Source organism: Zootoca vivipara, chromosome 2 (assembly GCF_965207765.1).
Source record: "Zootoca vivipara chromosome 2, rZooViv2.hap1.1, whole genome shotgun sequence".
NCBI classification, from domain to species: domain Eukaryota; kingdom Metazoa; phylum Chordata; class Lepidosauria; order Squamata; family Lacertidae; genus Zootoca; species Zootoca vivipara.
Window position 1 is genome coordinate 104,776,279 of NC_142584.1, and position 15,548 is coordinate 104,791,826.

At 45.2% G+C, this 15,548-nt stretch overlaps 2 protein-coding genes across 6 annotated transcripts in view; one reads left to right on the forward strand and one right to left on the reverse strand.

The window, feature by feature from the left end:
- LOC148687004 (uncharacterized) lies at positions 1-6,430 on the forward strand. Of its 5 annotated transcripts, none has more exons than XM_088663378.1 (3): positions 1-137; positions 2,335-2,447; positions 3,788-6,430. In XM_088663378.1, exon 3 carries the CDS (start codon positions 4,125-4,127, stop codon positions 4,980-4,982), a length of 858 nt encoding a protein of 285 aa, XP_088519504.1. In that variant the 5' UTR covers positions 1-137; positions 2,335-2,447; positions 3,788-4,124; the 3' UTR covers positions 4,983-6,430. The 5 variants fall into 5 exon arrangements, with proteins under 5 accessions (XP_088519504.1, XP_088519506.1, XP_088519503.1 ...); XM_088663377.1 differs by lacking the exon at positions 1-137 and adding an exon at positions 1,054-1,431; XM_088663379.1 differs by lacking the exon at positions 1-137 and adding an exon at positions 1,368-1,509.
- LOC118080922 (uncharacterized) overlaps positions 6,345-15,548 on the reverse strand; it is a 21,012-nt gene continuing 11,808 nt past the window's right edge. Inside the window, exons 5-7 of the mRNA XM_088662465.1 lie at positions 13,320-13,601; positions 9,160-9,268; positions 6,345-7,512 (exon numbers count right to left, since the gene is read on the reverse strand). Of these exons, the coding sequence (XP_088518591.1) occupies positions 7,464-7,512; positions 9,160-9,268; positions 13,320-13,601 (440 nt within the window). The 3' untranslated portion in view covers positions 6,345-7,463. The remainder of the gene's footprint in view (positions 7,513-9,159; positions 9,269-13,319; positions 13,602-15,548) is intronic.

Sequence of the window (15,548 nt, forward strand, 5' to 3'; positions counted from 1 at the left end):
ATTTAAGACGACATCTTATCAAGGTTCGTGACCTGTGCATGCATGCGCGCATGAAGTGTAGATGTACTTCGTTCTCAAGAAGCAGACGCAGAAGGTTAGACCACTAAAACGGATCAAAATGACCTCATCTTTCTACGGTATGTATCTGCGGGGGGCGGGGACGCTTGTCTAAACAAGGGTGTTTTAATCAGCAGGCGCCGAAAAGCGCACAGGGGAAGCGCCTACTTGAGATCAAGAGGCAGGGAGTTCCAAAGACGGTCGACCGCGTCTTGCAAAGGCACCGGTAGCAGTGCCGATTCCGCCGATGGGAGCGGGGGTGGGGGGCGCGCACGTGGAGTAAGGGGTGGGTAGGTAGCCCGTCTAAGGAGGCTGGGGTGGGTAGTCAGGTGTTTCAAGCTGTTCAGTAGTGGAAATGGGGGGGGGTGCCAAACCTAGAAATTGTGGTTGTGTTTTTTTAAAAAAGAAAATAATAATGAGAGAAAAACTGTGTAGTGGCTGAGAAAGAGCCAGTTATTGATGTCACTCTGCTTTGGAGGCGCATGAGATCATCATTTTGCTCAGACAGGTCTGCTTCCGATCAGCACCTAGATGAGAGACTTTTTTTGGAAGAAAAACGAATTATCAGTGTAAGAAAATATTTCCCCCAGCCTATCGCGAGGATACGCACACACTCTGTTCCTTCCTTCCTTGGAGGTCCCTTCCAACGCTACGATCCTATGACTCTTATGAAATAGCACAGCTAATTTTTATTTTTTTTACAGGCAGATCATATGCTTATTCAGTCCCATGCAAGTGTGTATTCAGCAGCTTTATGCTCTGTGAGGGATAAACTACAGTTCCCAGGATTCTTGGGGAGGAGCTATGTTTTAAATGTGTTTTAAGTGTAGTAGTAGTAATAATAATAATAATAATATAATTACAATTTATTATTTATACCCCGCCCATCTGGCTGGGTTTTCCAACATAATAATAATAATAATAATAATAATAATAATAATAATAATAATAATAAAGCGATAAAACACCAAACATTAAAAACTTCCCTAAAATGTATTGGTGTTTATACTAGGGGTGGAGAACCTGCTGGACGCTGTTTCCCATCACCATGTTCGTTGGGAGTTGTAGTCATAAAAACGGCCCACCAATTCCTGCATTGCAGGGGGCTGGACTAGATGACTCTTGGGGGTCCCTTTCAACTCTACAATTTCCCTGATCGCGCCCATCCACTGCTTCCAATACACTTGGCCGGCCGTAGCCAGCAGAGGGCTCTATATGAGAGCGGATTGACTTGCTGGGAAATAAGGGGAGGGAGAGAGCAAAGTGAAGGGTCTTTTGCGCTTCCGGATCAAGGAATTTGCTCATCTTCTTCCTTGCAAGTTTCCGGTTTCCCAGGCACTGGAGAGGCGGAGGTCCCTTGCCAGACTAGCCAAGGTGAGGCTTCTTTCCCAGGAGAATAAATGCGCTGCTGCTTCTGCTGTTTGTCTTTGGGATCAGAGTGGGAATAAGAAGGTAAGGGGGCAAATGGCCATCTCCAACTGCCCTACCTGCAGTTCTCAGCCTGCAGAGAATGCTGTATTATGAACTGCATTTTCCCAAAGGACAACAGGTGTTTTAGAGAAGCAAGGAAGTAAAATCAGGAAGTAAAGAATTGAGTGCTTGCAAAGATTCGGAGCAGAGTCTTTTCCACGAAGCTGTGGCAAGGTTAGGCGACCTGTAGCCTTTCAGATATATATTAAAATTATTTGTGTTTAAAATGCATGCCCTCCCTCCACAAAGCAACTTATAAACTTCAAGAAATAAAAGCAGCAATTAAAAGACAGTTAAAAATGATATTGTATGTAGTGCAAAAGGCAGAAAAAAAATCCTTAAATGGGCCACCAAGACCTTCAGCAATATCCAAGTGGTCCGTAGGGGAGAAAGTCTGGGAAACACTATAATAGATTGGTTCAAGGGAAATAAATAAATAAAGGATGATTATTGGATGCCAAGATCCAAGTTTGGGGTTAGTTCTCTTTGGTGAGAGAACCCCAGTAGAGATTGAAAATCACAAAAATTGCAGCAAAGTGTGGAAATATATGCTGCTACCAGGGGCCCCAAACTAAGACCCGGGGGCCAGATGCGGCCCAATCACGTTCTAAATCCGGCCCGTGGACGGTCCAGGAATCAGCATGTTTTTACATGAGTAGAATGTGTTATTTAAAATGCACCTCTGGGTTATTTGTGGGGCCTGTCTGGTGTTTTTTACATGAGTAGAATGTGTGCTTTTATTTAAAATGCATCTCTGGGTTATTTGTGGGGCATAGGAATTCATTCATATTTTTTTTCAAAATATAGTCCGGCCCCCCACAAGGTCTGAGGGACAGTGGACCGGCCCCCTGCTGAAAAAGTTTGCTGAGACCTTCCAAAGTCCCCCTCTTCCCCTCGCATAGAAAAACACCACACATTTGGTAAGTTAAAAATGGTTTACTTGCAAACTCTCACAAAGCCAGATTCATGTGCTTTTCCATACAGCATTCCAAAAAAGTTGCACAGGTATCGGTAGTAAAACTTCCTTAGTTTTGAAAGTTAGTGGTGAAAGTTCCTACGTTATTGGTGTAGGAACTGTTGAAGCCATGCAGTCTGAGCTGGAGCAACCAGCACAGGATGAGCTTCCCAGGTAGACTGTACAATAGGGCTTGATTACCTTCCTCCCAAAGTGAGGGGGAGCGACCTAGGCTGAGCCTGGCAGGACAGCTTACTCTATGGTCTTAACCCCTTCATGTCGACTTCAAGTCGACTTAAACATGTTGGTTATATGAGACTAGTTACCCCACAATAAGACCATCCATGAGCATGATGCTTTACAAATTCTAGAGGAGTGGTGCCTGGACAATTTGAAATTCCACAAAAGGAAGAAGGGAAGGGAAATAAAAGCAGGGGGTTAAACTGGAAGAATATACATTAAGCTGCAATCCTATATAGACTTATCTAGGAGCCAGACCCATTGAGCTCAGTGGGGCTTATTTCTGAGTAAACATGCGTAGGAATGCATCACTAGCTACAGCCCCAAACCTGGTGGCCTCCAAATATTTTGGACAATTCATAATAATAATAATAGTTTTATTATTTATACCCCGCCCATCAGGCTGGGTTTCCTCAGCCACTTTGGGGAAACTCAGATCAGCCATGATCATTGGTTGTGCTGGTTGGGCCTGGTGTGAGTTGTAGTCCAAAACATATGGAGGGCACCAGGTTGGGGAAGCCTGTAGGATATGGGTATTAAGGGCATGTGAAAGGAAGGGGATGCAGGCCTATGCATTAGCATCCTGTCTCCGACCTCGTGAGGATTTCCCAACCTTTGTCATGTTGGGGCAAAACCTCTGCATGGAAATTCCTGCTGCGATTTAGAAATCTGGGTGGTTGAGGTTCTAAATTGAGCAGGGAGCTTCCAGTCATAGAGAAGGCGCTCTGCACCAGAAGTTATGCCCTGATACCTGTGGGTGGGAGGGGCTACAGGACTTTGGGGGTGGAGCTAAATGCACAATGCCCACCGTCCTCTTCACCATGTGAAGGGAGGTAACACACAATTTCCTCTCCCATTTAAATGACTGAAAACTGGGTTTCCTCCAGTATCTTTGCAGGGAATGGTTTGTTTACTGCAGGCCCTCCAGACGTTTTTGGCCTACAACTCCCATGGTCCCTAGCTAACAGGGCCAGTGGTCAAGGATGATGGGAATTGTAGCCTCAAAACATCTGGAGGGCCGAGGTTGAGGAAGCCTGGTTTATTGAATTCTCTGTGTCTTGCCAGAATGAAGAGGAGAAAGTGATGGACCTTTTATTTATCTTCTTTTGGCATCTGGTACGTCATACATATCCTGTGCGGAAGAATAAAAGTGAAGGGCTTGAAAGAGGGTAACTCCAGCTAAGTAAACGGACAGATCTGGCTACGGAATATTGCTGGTCCGAACACGATTTAATTATCCGCCATACAGCAAAGTCAGCTTCTAAATATTTTGACTTTGGATAAACCGTTCAGCCTGAAGCTTCAGTTTTGTCCCTTATCGAGAAACCTGCAAAGCAGCAACTCTTCTCAGTTTTTGGTGCTAAGGAGACACACTGGAGAATAAACTCGCCTGCGGCATCACATGGGAGAGAAATTATTTAAATGCCCCAATTTTGGGGAAAGCTTCCTGGGCCGCTCAGATCCTTTCGAACATCAAGCCCACGCAACAGGCGAACTGTACAAATGCCTGGAGTGTGGGAAATGTTTTGCTCACAGCAAGAACTTTAGCACCCACCAGAGAATCCACACTGGGGAAAAGCCTTACAAGTGCCCCGAATGTGGGAAAAGGTACGGTGCCAGCTCAACTCTGAGCAGGCACAGAAAAATCCACATGGAAGAAAAGCCCTATAAATGCCCCGAGTGCGAGAAGAGTTTCAGTTACAAAGCAGACCTCGTTAAGCACCACCGGGTTCACACCGGGGAGAAACCTTACATCTGTGGCGAGTGCGGGAAAAGCTTCAGTCAGAGCTCAAACTTTGTGACGCATCAGAGAAGCCACACGGGAGAGAAACCTTACGAATGCCCCGACTGTGGGAAAAGTTTCACTGTGAGTTCGAGCCTTATTGAACACCAGCGAGTCCACACCTCTGAGAAGCCCTTTTTGTGCGCGGAATGCGGGAAAAGCTTCAACCGGAGCTCCCATCTCAATGTGCACCGGAGAATTCACACAGGAGAGAGGCCCTTCCAGTGCCCCGATTGTGGGAAAGGCTTTACTATCCTTTCCACCCTTAGTAAACACCAGAGAATCCACACAGGAGAAAAACCTTATCAATGCCCCAACTGTGAACGGAGCTTTAGGGTGAGCTCAATTCTTACGCAGCATATTAGGACCCACACAGGAGAGAAACCGTATGTTTGTCCCGACTGCGGCAGAAGCTTCAGCCAAAAATCACCCCTCATCGCTCATCAGAAACTTCACTCTCGTAAGAAAACACCATAGGCGACTGTTCTGCGACAAAAGGTGCCATCTGCACTGTACGTTTAAAGCAGTATCATACCACTTTAAAAACAGCCATGGCTTCCTGCAAAGAATCTTGAGAAACTGTAGTTTGTTAAGGGTGCTGAGAGTTGCTAAGGGGTGTCCATTCCCCTCATAAACCTACAATTCCCATAATTCCCTGGGAAGAGGGATTGACTGTTAAATCCTTCTGAGAATTGTAGAATTATGACTGGCAAATCATTGAGTCATAAATATCATAGCTTGGCATAAGAAAATGTGCAGTGATAGGTGATAACTTTCACTCCTAGAAAGGAAGGAAGGAAGGAAGAAGGAAAGAAAACCTTCCTTCCTTCCTTCCTTCCTTCCTTCCTTCCTTCCTTCCTTCCTTCCTTCCTTCCTTCCTTCCTTCCTTCCTTCCATATCTTTCCACTTTTTCTTTTTTAAAAAATACAACCTTCCCTTTCCTCCCGATTAAGGAAGTGATTGTTAAACCACTGTGAGAACTGCAGTTCTGTGAGGGAAATAAGGGTGTTCAGACTACAGCTCCCAGAATTCTTTGGGGGAACCCATGACAGTGTAAAATGGTATCATAGTACTTAAAATGCATGGTGTGAATAGAATGCCAACTCCTTTTTTATTTAAAAAAAACCTTTTAAAAATGAGCTTTATTTATTTATTAAACGTTGTGCCCTGCCCTTCCTCCTTAGGGATCCCAGCATGGCAAACATCAAATGTTAAAACAGTACAATTTAAAATAAAAATATTTTTAAAACTGCCTAGAAACATTTAGGGCATCCAACACCATAGTACTTCAAACAGATTTTATACATATATATATAATAACTTTTATTAATTTTATAAAGAAAAGAATAACAAAGACATACAAAAGACAATCCTACAACAACAAAATCACTCCCCCCCCAAAAAAAAACCCCAGAGTCCTTTTTGCTGGGGATAAACCAGACTGAAATTCCCAGGTGCCAGGAAAAGTTATTCATGTACGCGACAGCTGCGGCCCATGTTTTGTTAGCCCAAAAATGGAAAGTGAGTGAGGGCAACTTACCGGTAAGTTGACAGAATATGGACAACTTGCAGATTTAACATATAGAATAAGAGAGCAAGAAGAACATAAAGAAGATTGGAAATATATGGAAATATATTGGAAATATTGAATATATGGAAAATAACTGTGTACAGCTGAAAACGTTGGCAGCATTAAGATAAATTCAACACAATAAATAATTTTTGATGGATGTAAAAGTGGAAATTTTGATTTGAATAGTTATTGTAATAGTAACATATGCAGGGATGTGTGATATGTAAAATGAACCATGGAAAGAGAAGAAGGGAAGTCGCTGGATATTTCAAAGTTTGTAATACGTTTATTTGAAATTGTAAAACAGAAATTGTAATAAAAAGTATTATTTAAAAAATACATTTAAATTGTCCACAGTGTCAAGTGTAAATTTGTCGGAAGCATAAGCTTTTGCAAAAATTGCAAAATGACCCTCTGGAAACTGCATCTGCCACAGCAAAACAGCAAAATGCCATAAGATAAATTCTTACTTGTAAAATCTATGGGGGCGCAAGCTCTCATGGGCTAATTAGTTCATAGAAAATACATACTGTATTAGTATTACTACTAATTAACTTGTTAGCTCCTTGACATAAGGCAGTCTAAGTGGTTCACAATCAAGTTTTTAAAAAATAAAAAAAATCCTTCAGTAGCACCTTAAAGACCAACTAAGTTTTTATTTTGGTATGAGCTTTCGTGTGCATGCACACTTCTACATACAACATTATATTCCACCATGGGGCGAGAGGCAGGACTCTGCAACCCAGAGCAATACTAGCATGACACCTCTGCTTGGTTGAATAAAAAACCCCATCAAATTCCTGGGCGAAGAAAAAAGTCTTAAAGCGACCCTGTCACGAAACGTTGGCAGCTCCCATTGAGCAGAAATTCATCAACTTATTTTAAAGCATTTATATATTGCTTTGATGCAATCACATAACCTTAAGTTATAATTTCGCCGTTACAGGAAGACTAATTGTGCTGGAGACACGATGCTGCCGTATGCCAGGCTTCGCCAACCTGGTGCCCTCTGTACTGGTTGGAGTTGCTGGGAGTTAGAGGCCAATCACTGCCAACATCCCTCCAAGGCCCCAAGCAGCCTTTCTCCAGAGTATGCCACCTGTATAGCTGAAGCATTTGTATGCTGCAGGAGATAGTGACAGCAACCGTGCTGTTCTGCGAGGTTTTCTTTTTTGCTCAGCTCAGGGCCGTCTTAAGCACCTTTGGCGCCCTGGTGCGACGGATCCCCCCGCCGCCCCGTTTTCCAGCGCGACGGGCGAGACGGGCTCAGCGCAGTCGCTGAGGGCGCTGCTGTGCAACAGGTGGGCACGCGGGCTTGCTGCGTGGCGGAGCGGCCGGCGGGCAGGCCACCCAGCCTGGCCGTAGAGCCGGCCCTGGCTCAGCTTCTAACTGGTGGGGTTCCTTCTGCTGAGCGGATGGATGCCTTCATAGCTCCTGGAACGAGAACAGAAAATTAAGTGGCTTGTTCCTGAAAAGAAGCACTGGGCTGTTATCCTGACATCATGGCAGGCCCTATCCACATGGATAGGATTTTGGCCACGTGTATCTGATAAAACACTCTCTGCCCAGGCACTTTTGCACTCCGCTGACCTCTGTATGCCAAGGATGCTGCTGCTGTTAAGTCTTTCCTGCCGTAAGATAACTTTCCACATTGACTGCTCTGTCAAAGGACCATTGCATGTTGCAGAGGATTCTGGGAAATGTTCTGCAGCATACAGTCTGTTCATGGGGAGTGTTATTGGGTTATCGTTCTTATTTTGATGTTATATATTGTGATCTTTTCTGTGAACTGCCCTGGGACCTCCGGGTCCAGGGCGGTACATGGGCGTACCCAGTGAGGGGCAGGGGGCAGCTGCCCCCCCCAGAAGCAACAAAAATTACCGTATTTTACGGACCATAACCCACACTCCCCCCCCCCCGAAAACTGAAGGGGAAAAGTCGCTGCGGGTTATGGAAATTGGGCTGTTTCCGCCCCCTCCGTGGCTGCAGCCAGCGACAGGAACGGGGGGGGGGGAGAAGCAGCCTGAGCTGGGGGGGGCGGACGGGAGCTCCTTCCTAATAATAATAATAATAATAATAATAATAATAATAATAATAATTTATTATTTATACCCAGCCACTCTGGGCGGCTTACAACAGAAAAATGAAATAAAACAATTAAACATTAAAAGCCTCCCTAAACAGGGCTGCCTTCAGATGTCTTCTAAAAATCTGGTAGCTGTTTTTCTCTTTGACATCTGATGGGAGGGCGTTCCACAGGGCAGGCGCCACCACCGAGAAGGCCCTCCTTCCTTCCTTCCCCCCTCTTTCTTTCTTCCTTCCTTTCTCTCTCTCTCTCCCTCCCTTCTCTCTCTCTCACCCCTTTCCTTTTCTTTCTTTCTTTCCTTCCTTCCTTCTCTCTCTCTCATCCCTCCCTCCCTCCCCTCTCTTCCCTCCCTCCCCACTTCCTTCCCTCTCTTCCCCTCTCTTGCAACCCCCCCCATTTTTGATCCTGGGTATATAAATTCAAACAAACAAACAAACAAACAAACAAACAAACAAATAATGGTGTAACTTTCAGATTGCTCTCTGAGTTTGGCTGCTCTTTCATCCATGCAGCAGGCTGAGCTACATCTTGGGGGTGGGGGTGTCATTCTTTCTCTGCCCCCCTACCTGCAAATACCAATACCAGCACACTAGTTTTTGACCCAAACCGTTACAGCGGTTAAGACTGTGTCTAGGGACTTAGGAGAGCCGGGTTCAAATCCCCACTCAGCCATCAAGCTCGCTGCTGGGTGACTCTTGGCCACAGCCGCTGCCTCTCAGCCTAACCTACCTCACAGGGTTGTTGTGGGGATTAAAGGAGGAGGGGGAAGAACCATGTATGCCACCTTTGGCTCCTTGGAGGAAAAGGTGCGGGTATAAATGAAATGAATAAATAAATGAAATGAATAAATAAATAAATAAATAAATGCAACAGGCAAAATGCAAAGGAAACTCTGGGAATCTCTCCCGAAAGCCACAGAGCTAGCGATGGCCCCCACTTGGGTCCCGCTCTTTGTAAATCGCAAACATTTGAAAAGGGAATAGAGGAAAACTTACCTACGTCTCTTCTGCCGGCAAATTAGTACACCTGCCACAACTGTGGCTACAGCTATTAACAAAGCAACAACGGGAATCCCTATTAGCGCAGCCTTGTTTCCGCTGCCTTCTGGAGAACAGACAAGAAAAGGAAAGGTGAGGTGACAGGATTAGAGAGAGAGAGAGAGAGAGAGAGAGAGAGAGAGAGAGAGAGAGAGAGAGGAGAGCCACAAGAAGTCACTTGGATGTCTCCACCCTACAACCAGGCTGAGTCCAACTGAACACAGTCTAGAGCAGGCATCCCCAGACTTCGGCCCTCCAGATGTTTTGGACTACGATTCCCATCTTCCCCAACCACTGGTCCTGTTAGCTAGGGATCATGGGAGTTGTAGGCCAAAACATCTGGAGGGCCGCAGTTTGGGGGTGCCTAGTCTAGAGTATACTTGAATACCTACTCTGTGGCAGTGAGGGCAACAAACAAAAATACTTTCCCCCTGCCTTCAGAGTGTCAGTGTGAGGAGCTGTTCAGCAAGGCTGTTTTGAGGGGTCAGGGTTTGCTGAGGAAACCACTCGGGATGCCATCGTTGGCACAGGTCTGATGGATGTAGCTTTGACCTCTGCTTAGTTACACCCTGTCTGGATTACTGTCCCTTGAAAAGTGCCCAGAAACTTCCAACTGGTCCATCGAGCTGCAGCCAGACTGTTGAACCAGAGCTGAAAGACCATATTCTCCCATATGAACTTGCTTAGCTTCTGCAATCTCTGGGGGAGACCCTTCTCCTAAGTCCCGCCAACCACATTTGGTGGGGTGGACATGGGAGAGGGCCTTCTCGGTAGCAGCCCCCAGAGTTTGCAACTCCCTCCCAGAGAAGCTACACGACCTGCCTCTTTGCTATCCTTCCACCAGCAGGTTAAGACTTTCTTGTTCCAGATCTCCGGCTTGCATCACGTCAATGATGGCCGCCCCCCGCTGCCCTCTGTGGGCAGCGAGGAGGTTCAGGCAGGGGAAAGCCAGGATTTATGAGAGCAAACTTCCTGGCAATGCTCCCCAGTGGGGTCTGGGGAGCTCACTGCATCCCACTGTGTCTCTCAAGCCTGTGTCTGCCAACTTGAAAGCCACGACCTGGGAGTGTGTCCCTGCCATGGACGAGCCTCTGTCTCCGGCATGATTTGTGCTTGGTTCCTCCTTAATCTGGAATATTGGTGTTAATCAAGAGGTGCTCTTGGACCAACATACTGTATGCCAATGGGCTGCAATCAATCAGCTGCCGAAAGGACTGGGCTTGGTTCTTTGAAGGTACAATGGTACCTCGGTTTTGGAACAGCTCAGTTCACAAACAACTTGGAACCTAATGCTGCAAAACCGGAAGTAGGTATTCTGGTTTTCGAACTTTGTTTTGGAAGCCAAACGTGCTCCGTTTTGAGTCCCCCGTGTTTCCTATTGCGCTGCTGATTTGCATCCCCCCATTGTAATTCAAGCCTTCCGTTTCCGTGTTTCCCATTGCGCTGCTAATTTGCGCCCCCCCCAATTGCAATTCAAGCCTTCCGTTTCCGTGTTTCCAGTTGCGCTGCTAATTAGCACCCCCCTGTGTTTCCTATTGCGCTGCTAATTTGTGTCCCCATGTTTCCTGTTGCACTGCTAATTTGCACACACACACCCATTGTAATTCAAGCCTTCCGTTTCCAATTGCAGTGTTATGAGGCGATATTTGGAGCTTATATTTTGGTGCTTTTGTTTTTGCTATTTAGTTAGCATTTTTTGTTTTGAGGCTTTTTCAGTTAATTTGATTTGTGACTGTGTGGATCCCAGTTCAGCTACTGATTGATTGATTGATTGTGTGACTGCGGAAATGGATAAAAGCCCCCCATCCAAACAATGACTATCATTAGTGATGGTAAGAATTTTTTTAAAATTTTTATTTTTATCATCTACAATACAGTCTTGTTTGTTTTATAGTATAGTACATTGATTATTGCTTTCATTTTGTGGATCAATAGTCTCATTAGATAGTAAAATTCATGTTAAATTGATGTTTTAGAGGTTGTTTTTAAAAATCTGGAACGGATTAATCCGTTTTGCATTACTTTCTACAGGAAAGAATGCCTTGGTTTTTGGAAAGCTTTGATTTTGGAACAGACTTTCGAAATGGATTAAGTTTGAGAACCAAGGCACCACTGTATTTGAATGATTTGTTTGCTTTTAAGCTTGAGAATCCTCACAACAGCTGAGAAAGGAAGGGGGAGGACAAGGTGCTTTCTGCTTTCATATGGTTTTCAAATTCTCTCCTTTCTTCTTGTCCTCCCCTGCAAAATGAGAGAGATGTGTGTAGCTGTTGCTATGTTATTCTGTCTGTCACCGTGGAAAAGAGTGAGGAGGCTTTCGATTTATGCTCAACAAGGAATCTAACAAGGTAATTATGCCCTCCCCCCTCGACTGAGGCTGAATGGACTTTATTTAAAATTGTTTTTGGATCGGACCAGGAGTGTGATGGAGCAATGAAGAACAAGAAGAATGAACGGCTGCCAAAGAGATCCGGCAAGAGGCCAAATTTGAGAAAAGATTTTGTTTTTAACTGTGTGCAGAGGAAGAACTCCAGAGTGGAATTTTAATGGTGGAGACTGGACATATATTGTGTGAGTTATTTATGGCTGCAGCTCGTACTCTAGGTGGTGAACATTGGAAGGAATGGAATGGGAACTTGTCCCATCCAGGTAAACACTGCAAAGAACTGAACAATGGAAGGGAATTATTAATTCTCCCAGCACACCACATCTGAAGGACTACACACATGAAATGGATTTTATACTTATAAGATGTAACAGAGGCGCTGCTTGTAAGGAGGGGAAAGTGTTCAGCTGGAATGATAATGTAACTGCGTATGAAAGATGAAAACTGGACACTAAATAAATGACGCAGCTATAGGAGGAAATGACCGACATATGTTTGCAACAGGAGCGGGAAACCTGATTTCAATAAACTGTACTAAATTTAAGTAATTTGGTTGGATTTGTAATAATTTGGAAAATTATTAATCAAAATAATTTGGAAAAAGATTTTCCTGTTCCAACAGAACTTTGGGATTTAAGAGATATTTAAGGGAAGGACTTTAAATAGTGCTGCACTGTTTTTATTATTTGTGTTTTAATAAATCAGTTTTTCACATTGCTTTAAATATTTTAGAATTTAATTAACCTTTAATGATGACCTTTTCTATGTTTTTAGCTTTCTGCATTTTATCTGTCCTGTTTTAATTTGTGTAAGCTGCCTTGCATCCTGGTTTGGGGAAAAGGTGAGGTGTAAGTAAATATAATAATAACAACAGTAATAATTGTTTTTGTTCTTTTGCAAACCACTTTGAGAGGTGGGGTTTTTTGTTTTTTGTTTACACTCAAGCGGTGCATGCATTGCGTAAACTAAAATATGTAAATAAATGATATGGATGTACTAATCCTCTCTCCAACCGCAAATCCCAAGATTGTGGTGAAACCTTCGCTTTGATTGGTTAAAGTTGTTGCTGGGGAGAGCTAAGTATATCTATGAAATGCATGCAGTAACCAATCATGTTATATAACCAAACAGCAGAAATAGCGCTTCATATTTCATAATTGTCCTGGTGAGGTTCAAGAGTCAACAAAAAGCCACCAGAGGTGTTCTGCAATTGTCTGCCCACTGAAAGGCTTGAGTGGATGTAACTAGATACAGTGGGACCTCGACTTACGATTTTAATCCGTTCCAAATGCACACTCGTAGGTCGAAAACTTCGTAAGTCGAGTTTCCCATAGGAAAAGCGGTTTCCGCATCTAGCCGCGAATGGATTTCCATTCGGATGTCGAGAAAATTGTAAGCGCGCGGCCACTTTTTCCGCTCGTAAGTCGAAAACGTTGGATGTCGAGGAGCTCGTAAGTCGAGGTCCCACTGTACTGAAATCTTTGCCGACTGGCTCAGGAAACGAGTTGGCTCAGTAAGCAAGAAAGGAACTTTTTCTTTTTCTTTTAAAATAACTTCTCATTTGTGGTGAGTTTCCAGCTAACCCCAGAAACAATTTTAGCAGAATAAAGGCCAGCGGTGTGTGTGTGTATCGCTGCCATCCCTTGGCATTCAAAAATAAATCAGTAGCAAATGCGTACCACCCTCTTCCTAACAGAGATGTGCAATATTTTTCTGTAACCAAAGTACCTACCCCAAGGGATGATTTTCACCCCCAGGCTGCTGTGTTGCACCCTGCAAGCGTAACTGTGCTGATCCTCTGACTTAATAACCAGAGTACTCCTGATCTGGTAAGTCAGATCGTGGTTAGGCAGTATCTCAGTGGAGTTGAAGTCTGAGCTGGGCAGCTCCTTCTCATCCTGCAACCAGGAGACGTTGATGGGTTGTGGGTAGAATCCGATGACTCGGCAAACCAGCAGCAGAGAGTCGGGGGCTGGCAGGGTCTTGTGGGTGAAGACCCCAATGACTGGCAACACTGAGAGGGCAGAACAGTTCAGAACGCAAGTTACATATGCTTAGAAAACCATGCCACGCCATGCTCTGCTCTGGCCCGAGCCTCCCAGAATCTGAGATGATTTGCACAAGCACTGCGTGTGCGGCACCCGTTTGAGATTGCTGCCTGCAGTCTGCTCCCTGTCTTCTTGTGTACAGAAAAGTCGCAAGTAGACTCAGCTGTGTAGGAGGTTATGCTTTCTATGTGTCGTTACATTTGGGGGTGCTTTGAGGTGGGATGTGCAAAACATTTAATACCTATTAAATCAAACTCGTGTGTGTGTGTGTGGTCAACAACAGGTAAGGTGGCAGTCGCAGATCCTTTGCATCCCGGTCATCATGTTTGATTTACTTCCATCTGAACGTCTCTACAGGTCTCTATACACAAAAACGACTAGGTACAGGAACAGTTTTTTCCATTGTGCCATCAAACTGTTAATTTCGTAATAGTGTAGCAGAAGGGGAGGCCAGTTATGGGTTTACATTGCAATGTAGCCAAAGCAAAATTCCAAGTATGTTGGTACTTGGCCAGTGCATTATTATTCTATTCTATTCTATTCTATTCATCTCTCTTCCTGTTTCTCCAAACAAGAACAGTCTGCTGGATTAGCCCTATACAGTGGTACCTCGACTTACGAAGACGATCCGTTCCGCGGCGCTCTTCGTAAGTCGAGGTCTTCGGTTGTCGAAGCGCCTATTCTGTGCATGCGCGAAGCACGATTTTGTGCTTCTGCGCATGCGCGGCGACAAGACTTCCGGGTTTGCTGACTTCGGAAGTCGAGTCATTCGGATGTCGAGGTACCACTGTATTCTGTTCTCACAGCGGCCAACTAGATGCCTGTGGGGCAACCCACAAACAGGATTTGAGCACAAGAGTGCTTTCCACCTGCATGGCCCGTGGCTTCCAGCAACTGGCCTTCAAAGTCAGAGCATGACTGCCTCGGACTGTAGAGGCAGAGCATAGCAAATAGTGCAGGGATTGTTCTTTCACAGAACTAGTTCCGACTATTAGCTTAGAGGCTTCAGAAGAGGAGTGGGGAACCTTGGGGCCTGTTTTGCTGGACTACGATTCCCATCAGCCCCGGCTAGCGTAACAATGGCAAGTGGTGGTGGGAGATGTAGTTCAGGAACATCTGGAGCGCCACAGGTTTCCCCGCACTTGTTTTAGGACCTCATCAAGGTAACTGAAGTAACCCTGTTCTAGCTTCTGCTGGAAAGGTAAAAGGTAAGGTAAAGGACCCCTGGATGGTTAAGGCCAGTCAAAGGCGACTATGGGGTTGCGGCGCTCATCTCGCTTGCAGGCCGAGGGATCTGGTGTTTGTCCGCAGACAGCTTTCCAGGTCATGTGACCAGCATGACTAAGCCGCTTCTGGCACAACAGAACACCGTGACGGAAACCAGAGTGCACGGAAACGCCGTTTCCCTTCTTGCCAGAGTGGTACCTATTTATCTACTTGCACTTTTTGGCGTGCTTTCAAACTGCTAGATTGGCAGGAGCTGGGACGGAGCAACGGGAGCTCACCCCGTTGCAGGGATTCAAAACACCGACCTGATCGGCAAGCCCAAGAGGCTCAGTGATTTAGACCACAGTGCCACCCGCAGCCCTGCCCGTCAGGATGGTCGAGTGGTCTAAGGCACCAGACCCAAGGTTGATGATTCCTTCCCACCTCCTGGGTGTTCTGGTCTCTGAATGGTGACGTGGGTTCAAATCCCCCTTCTGACACATTCTTCTGCTGTGACGTGATCTAAGGGCCAAAGTGTAATTCAGATCAAATATGTGTGAGCAGATTGCAGGAGTTCTAGCTCAAAACCACCCCCTTGAAAGTGGATTCTTAGCCCAAGAGTGGGAAGCTTCCAGTCTGTGCAATTTGAAAGAGTAGCGCCCGCGGGTTTTTCCTTATTTATCTCAGGAGGAAGAACGCGTGCTACC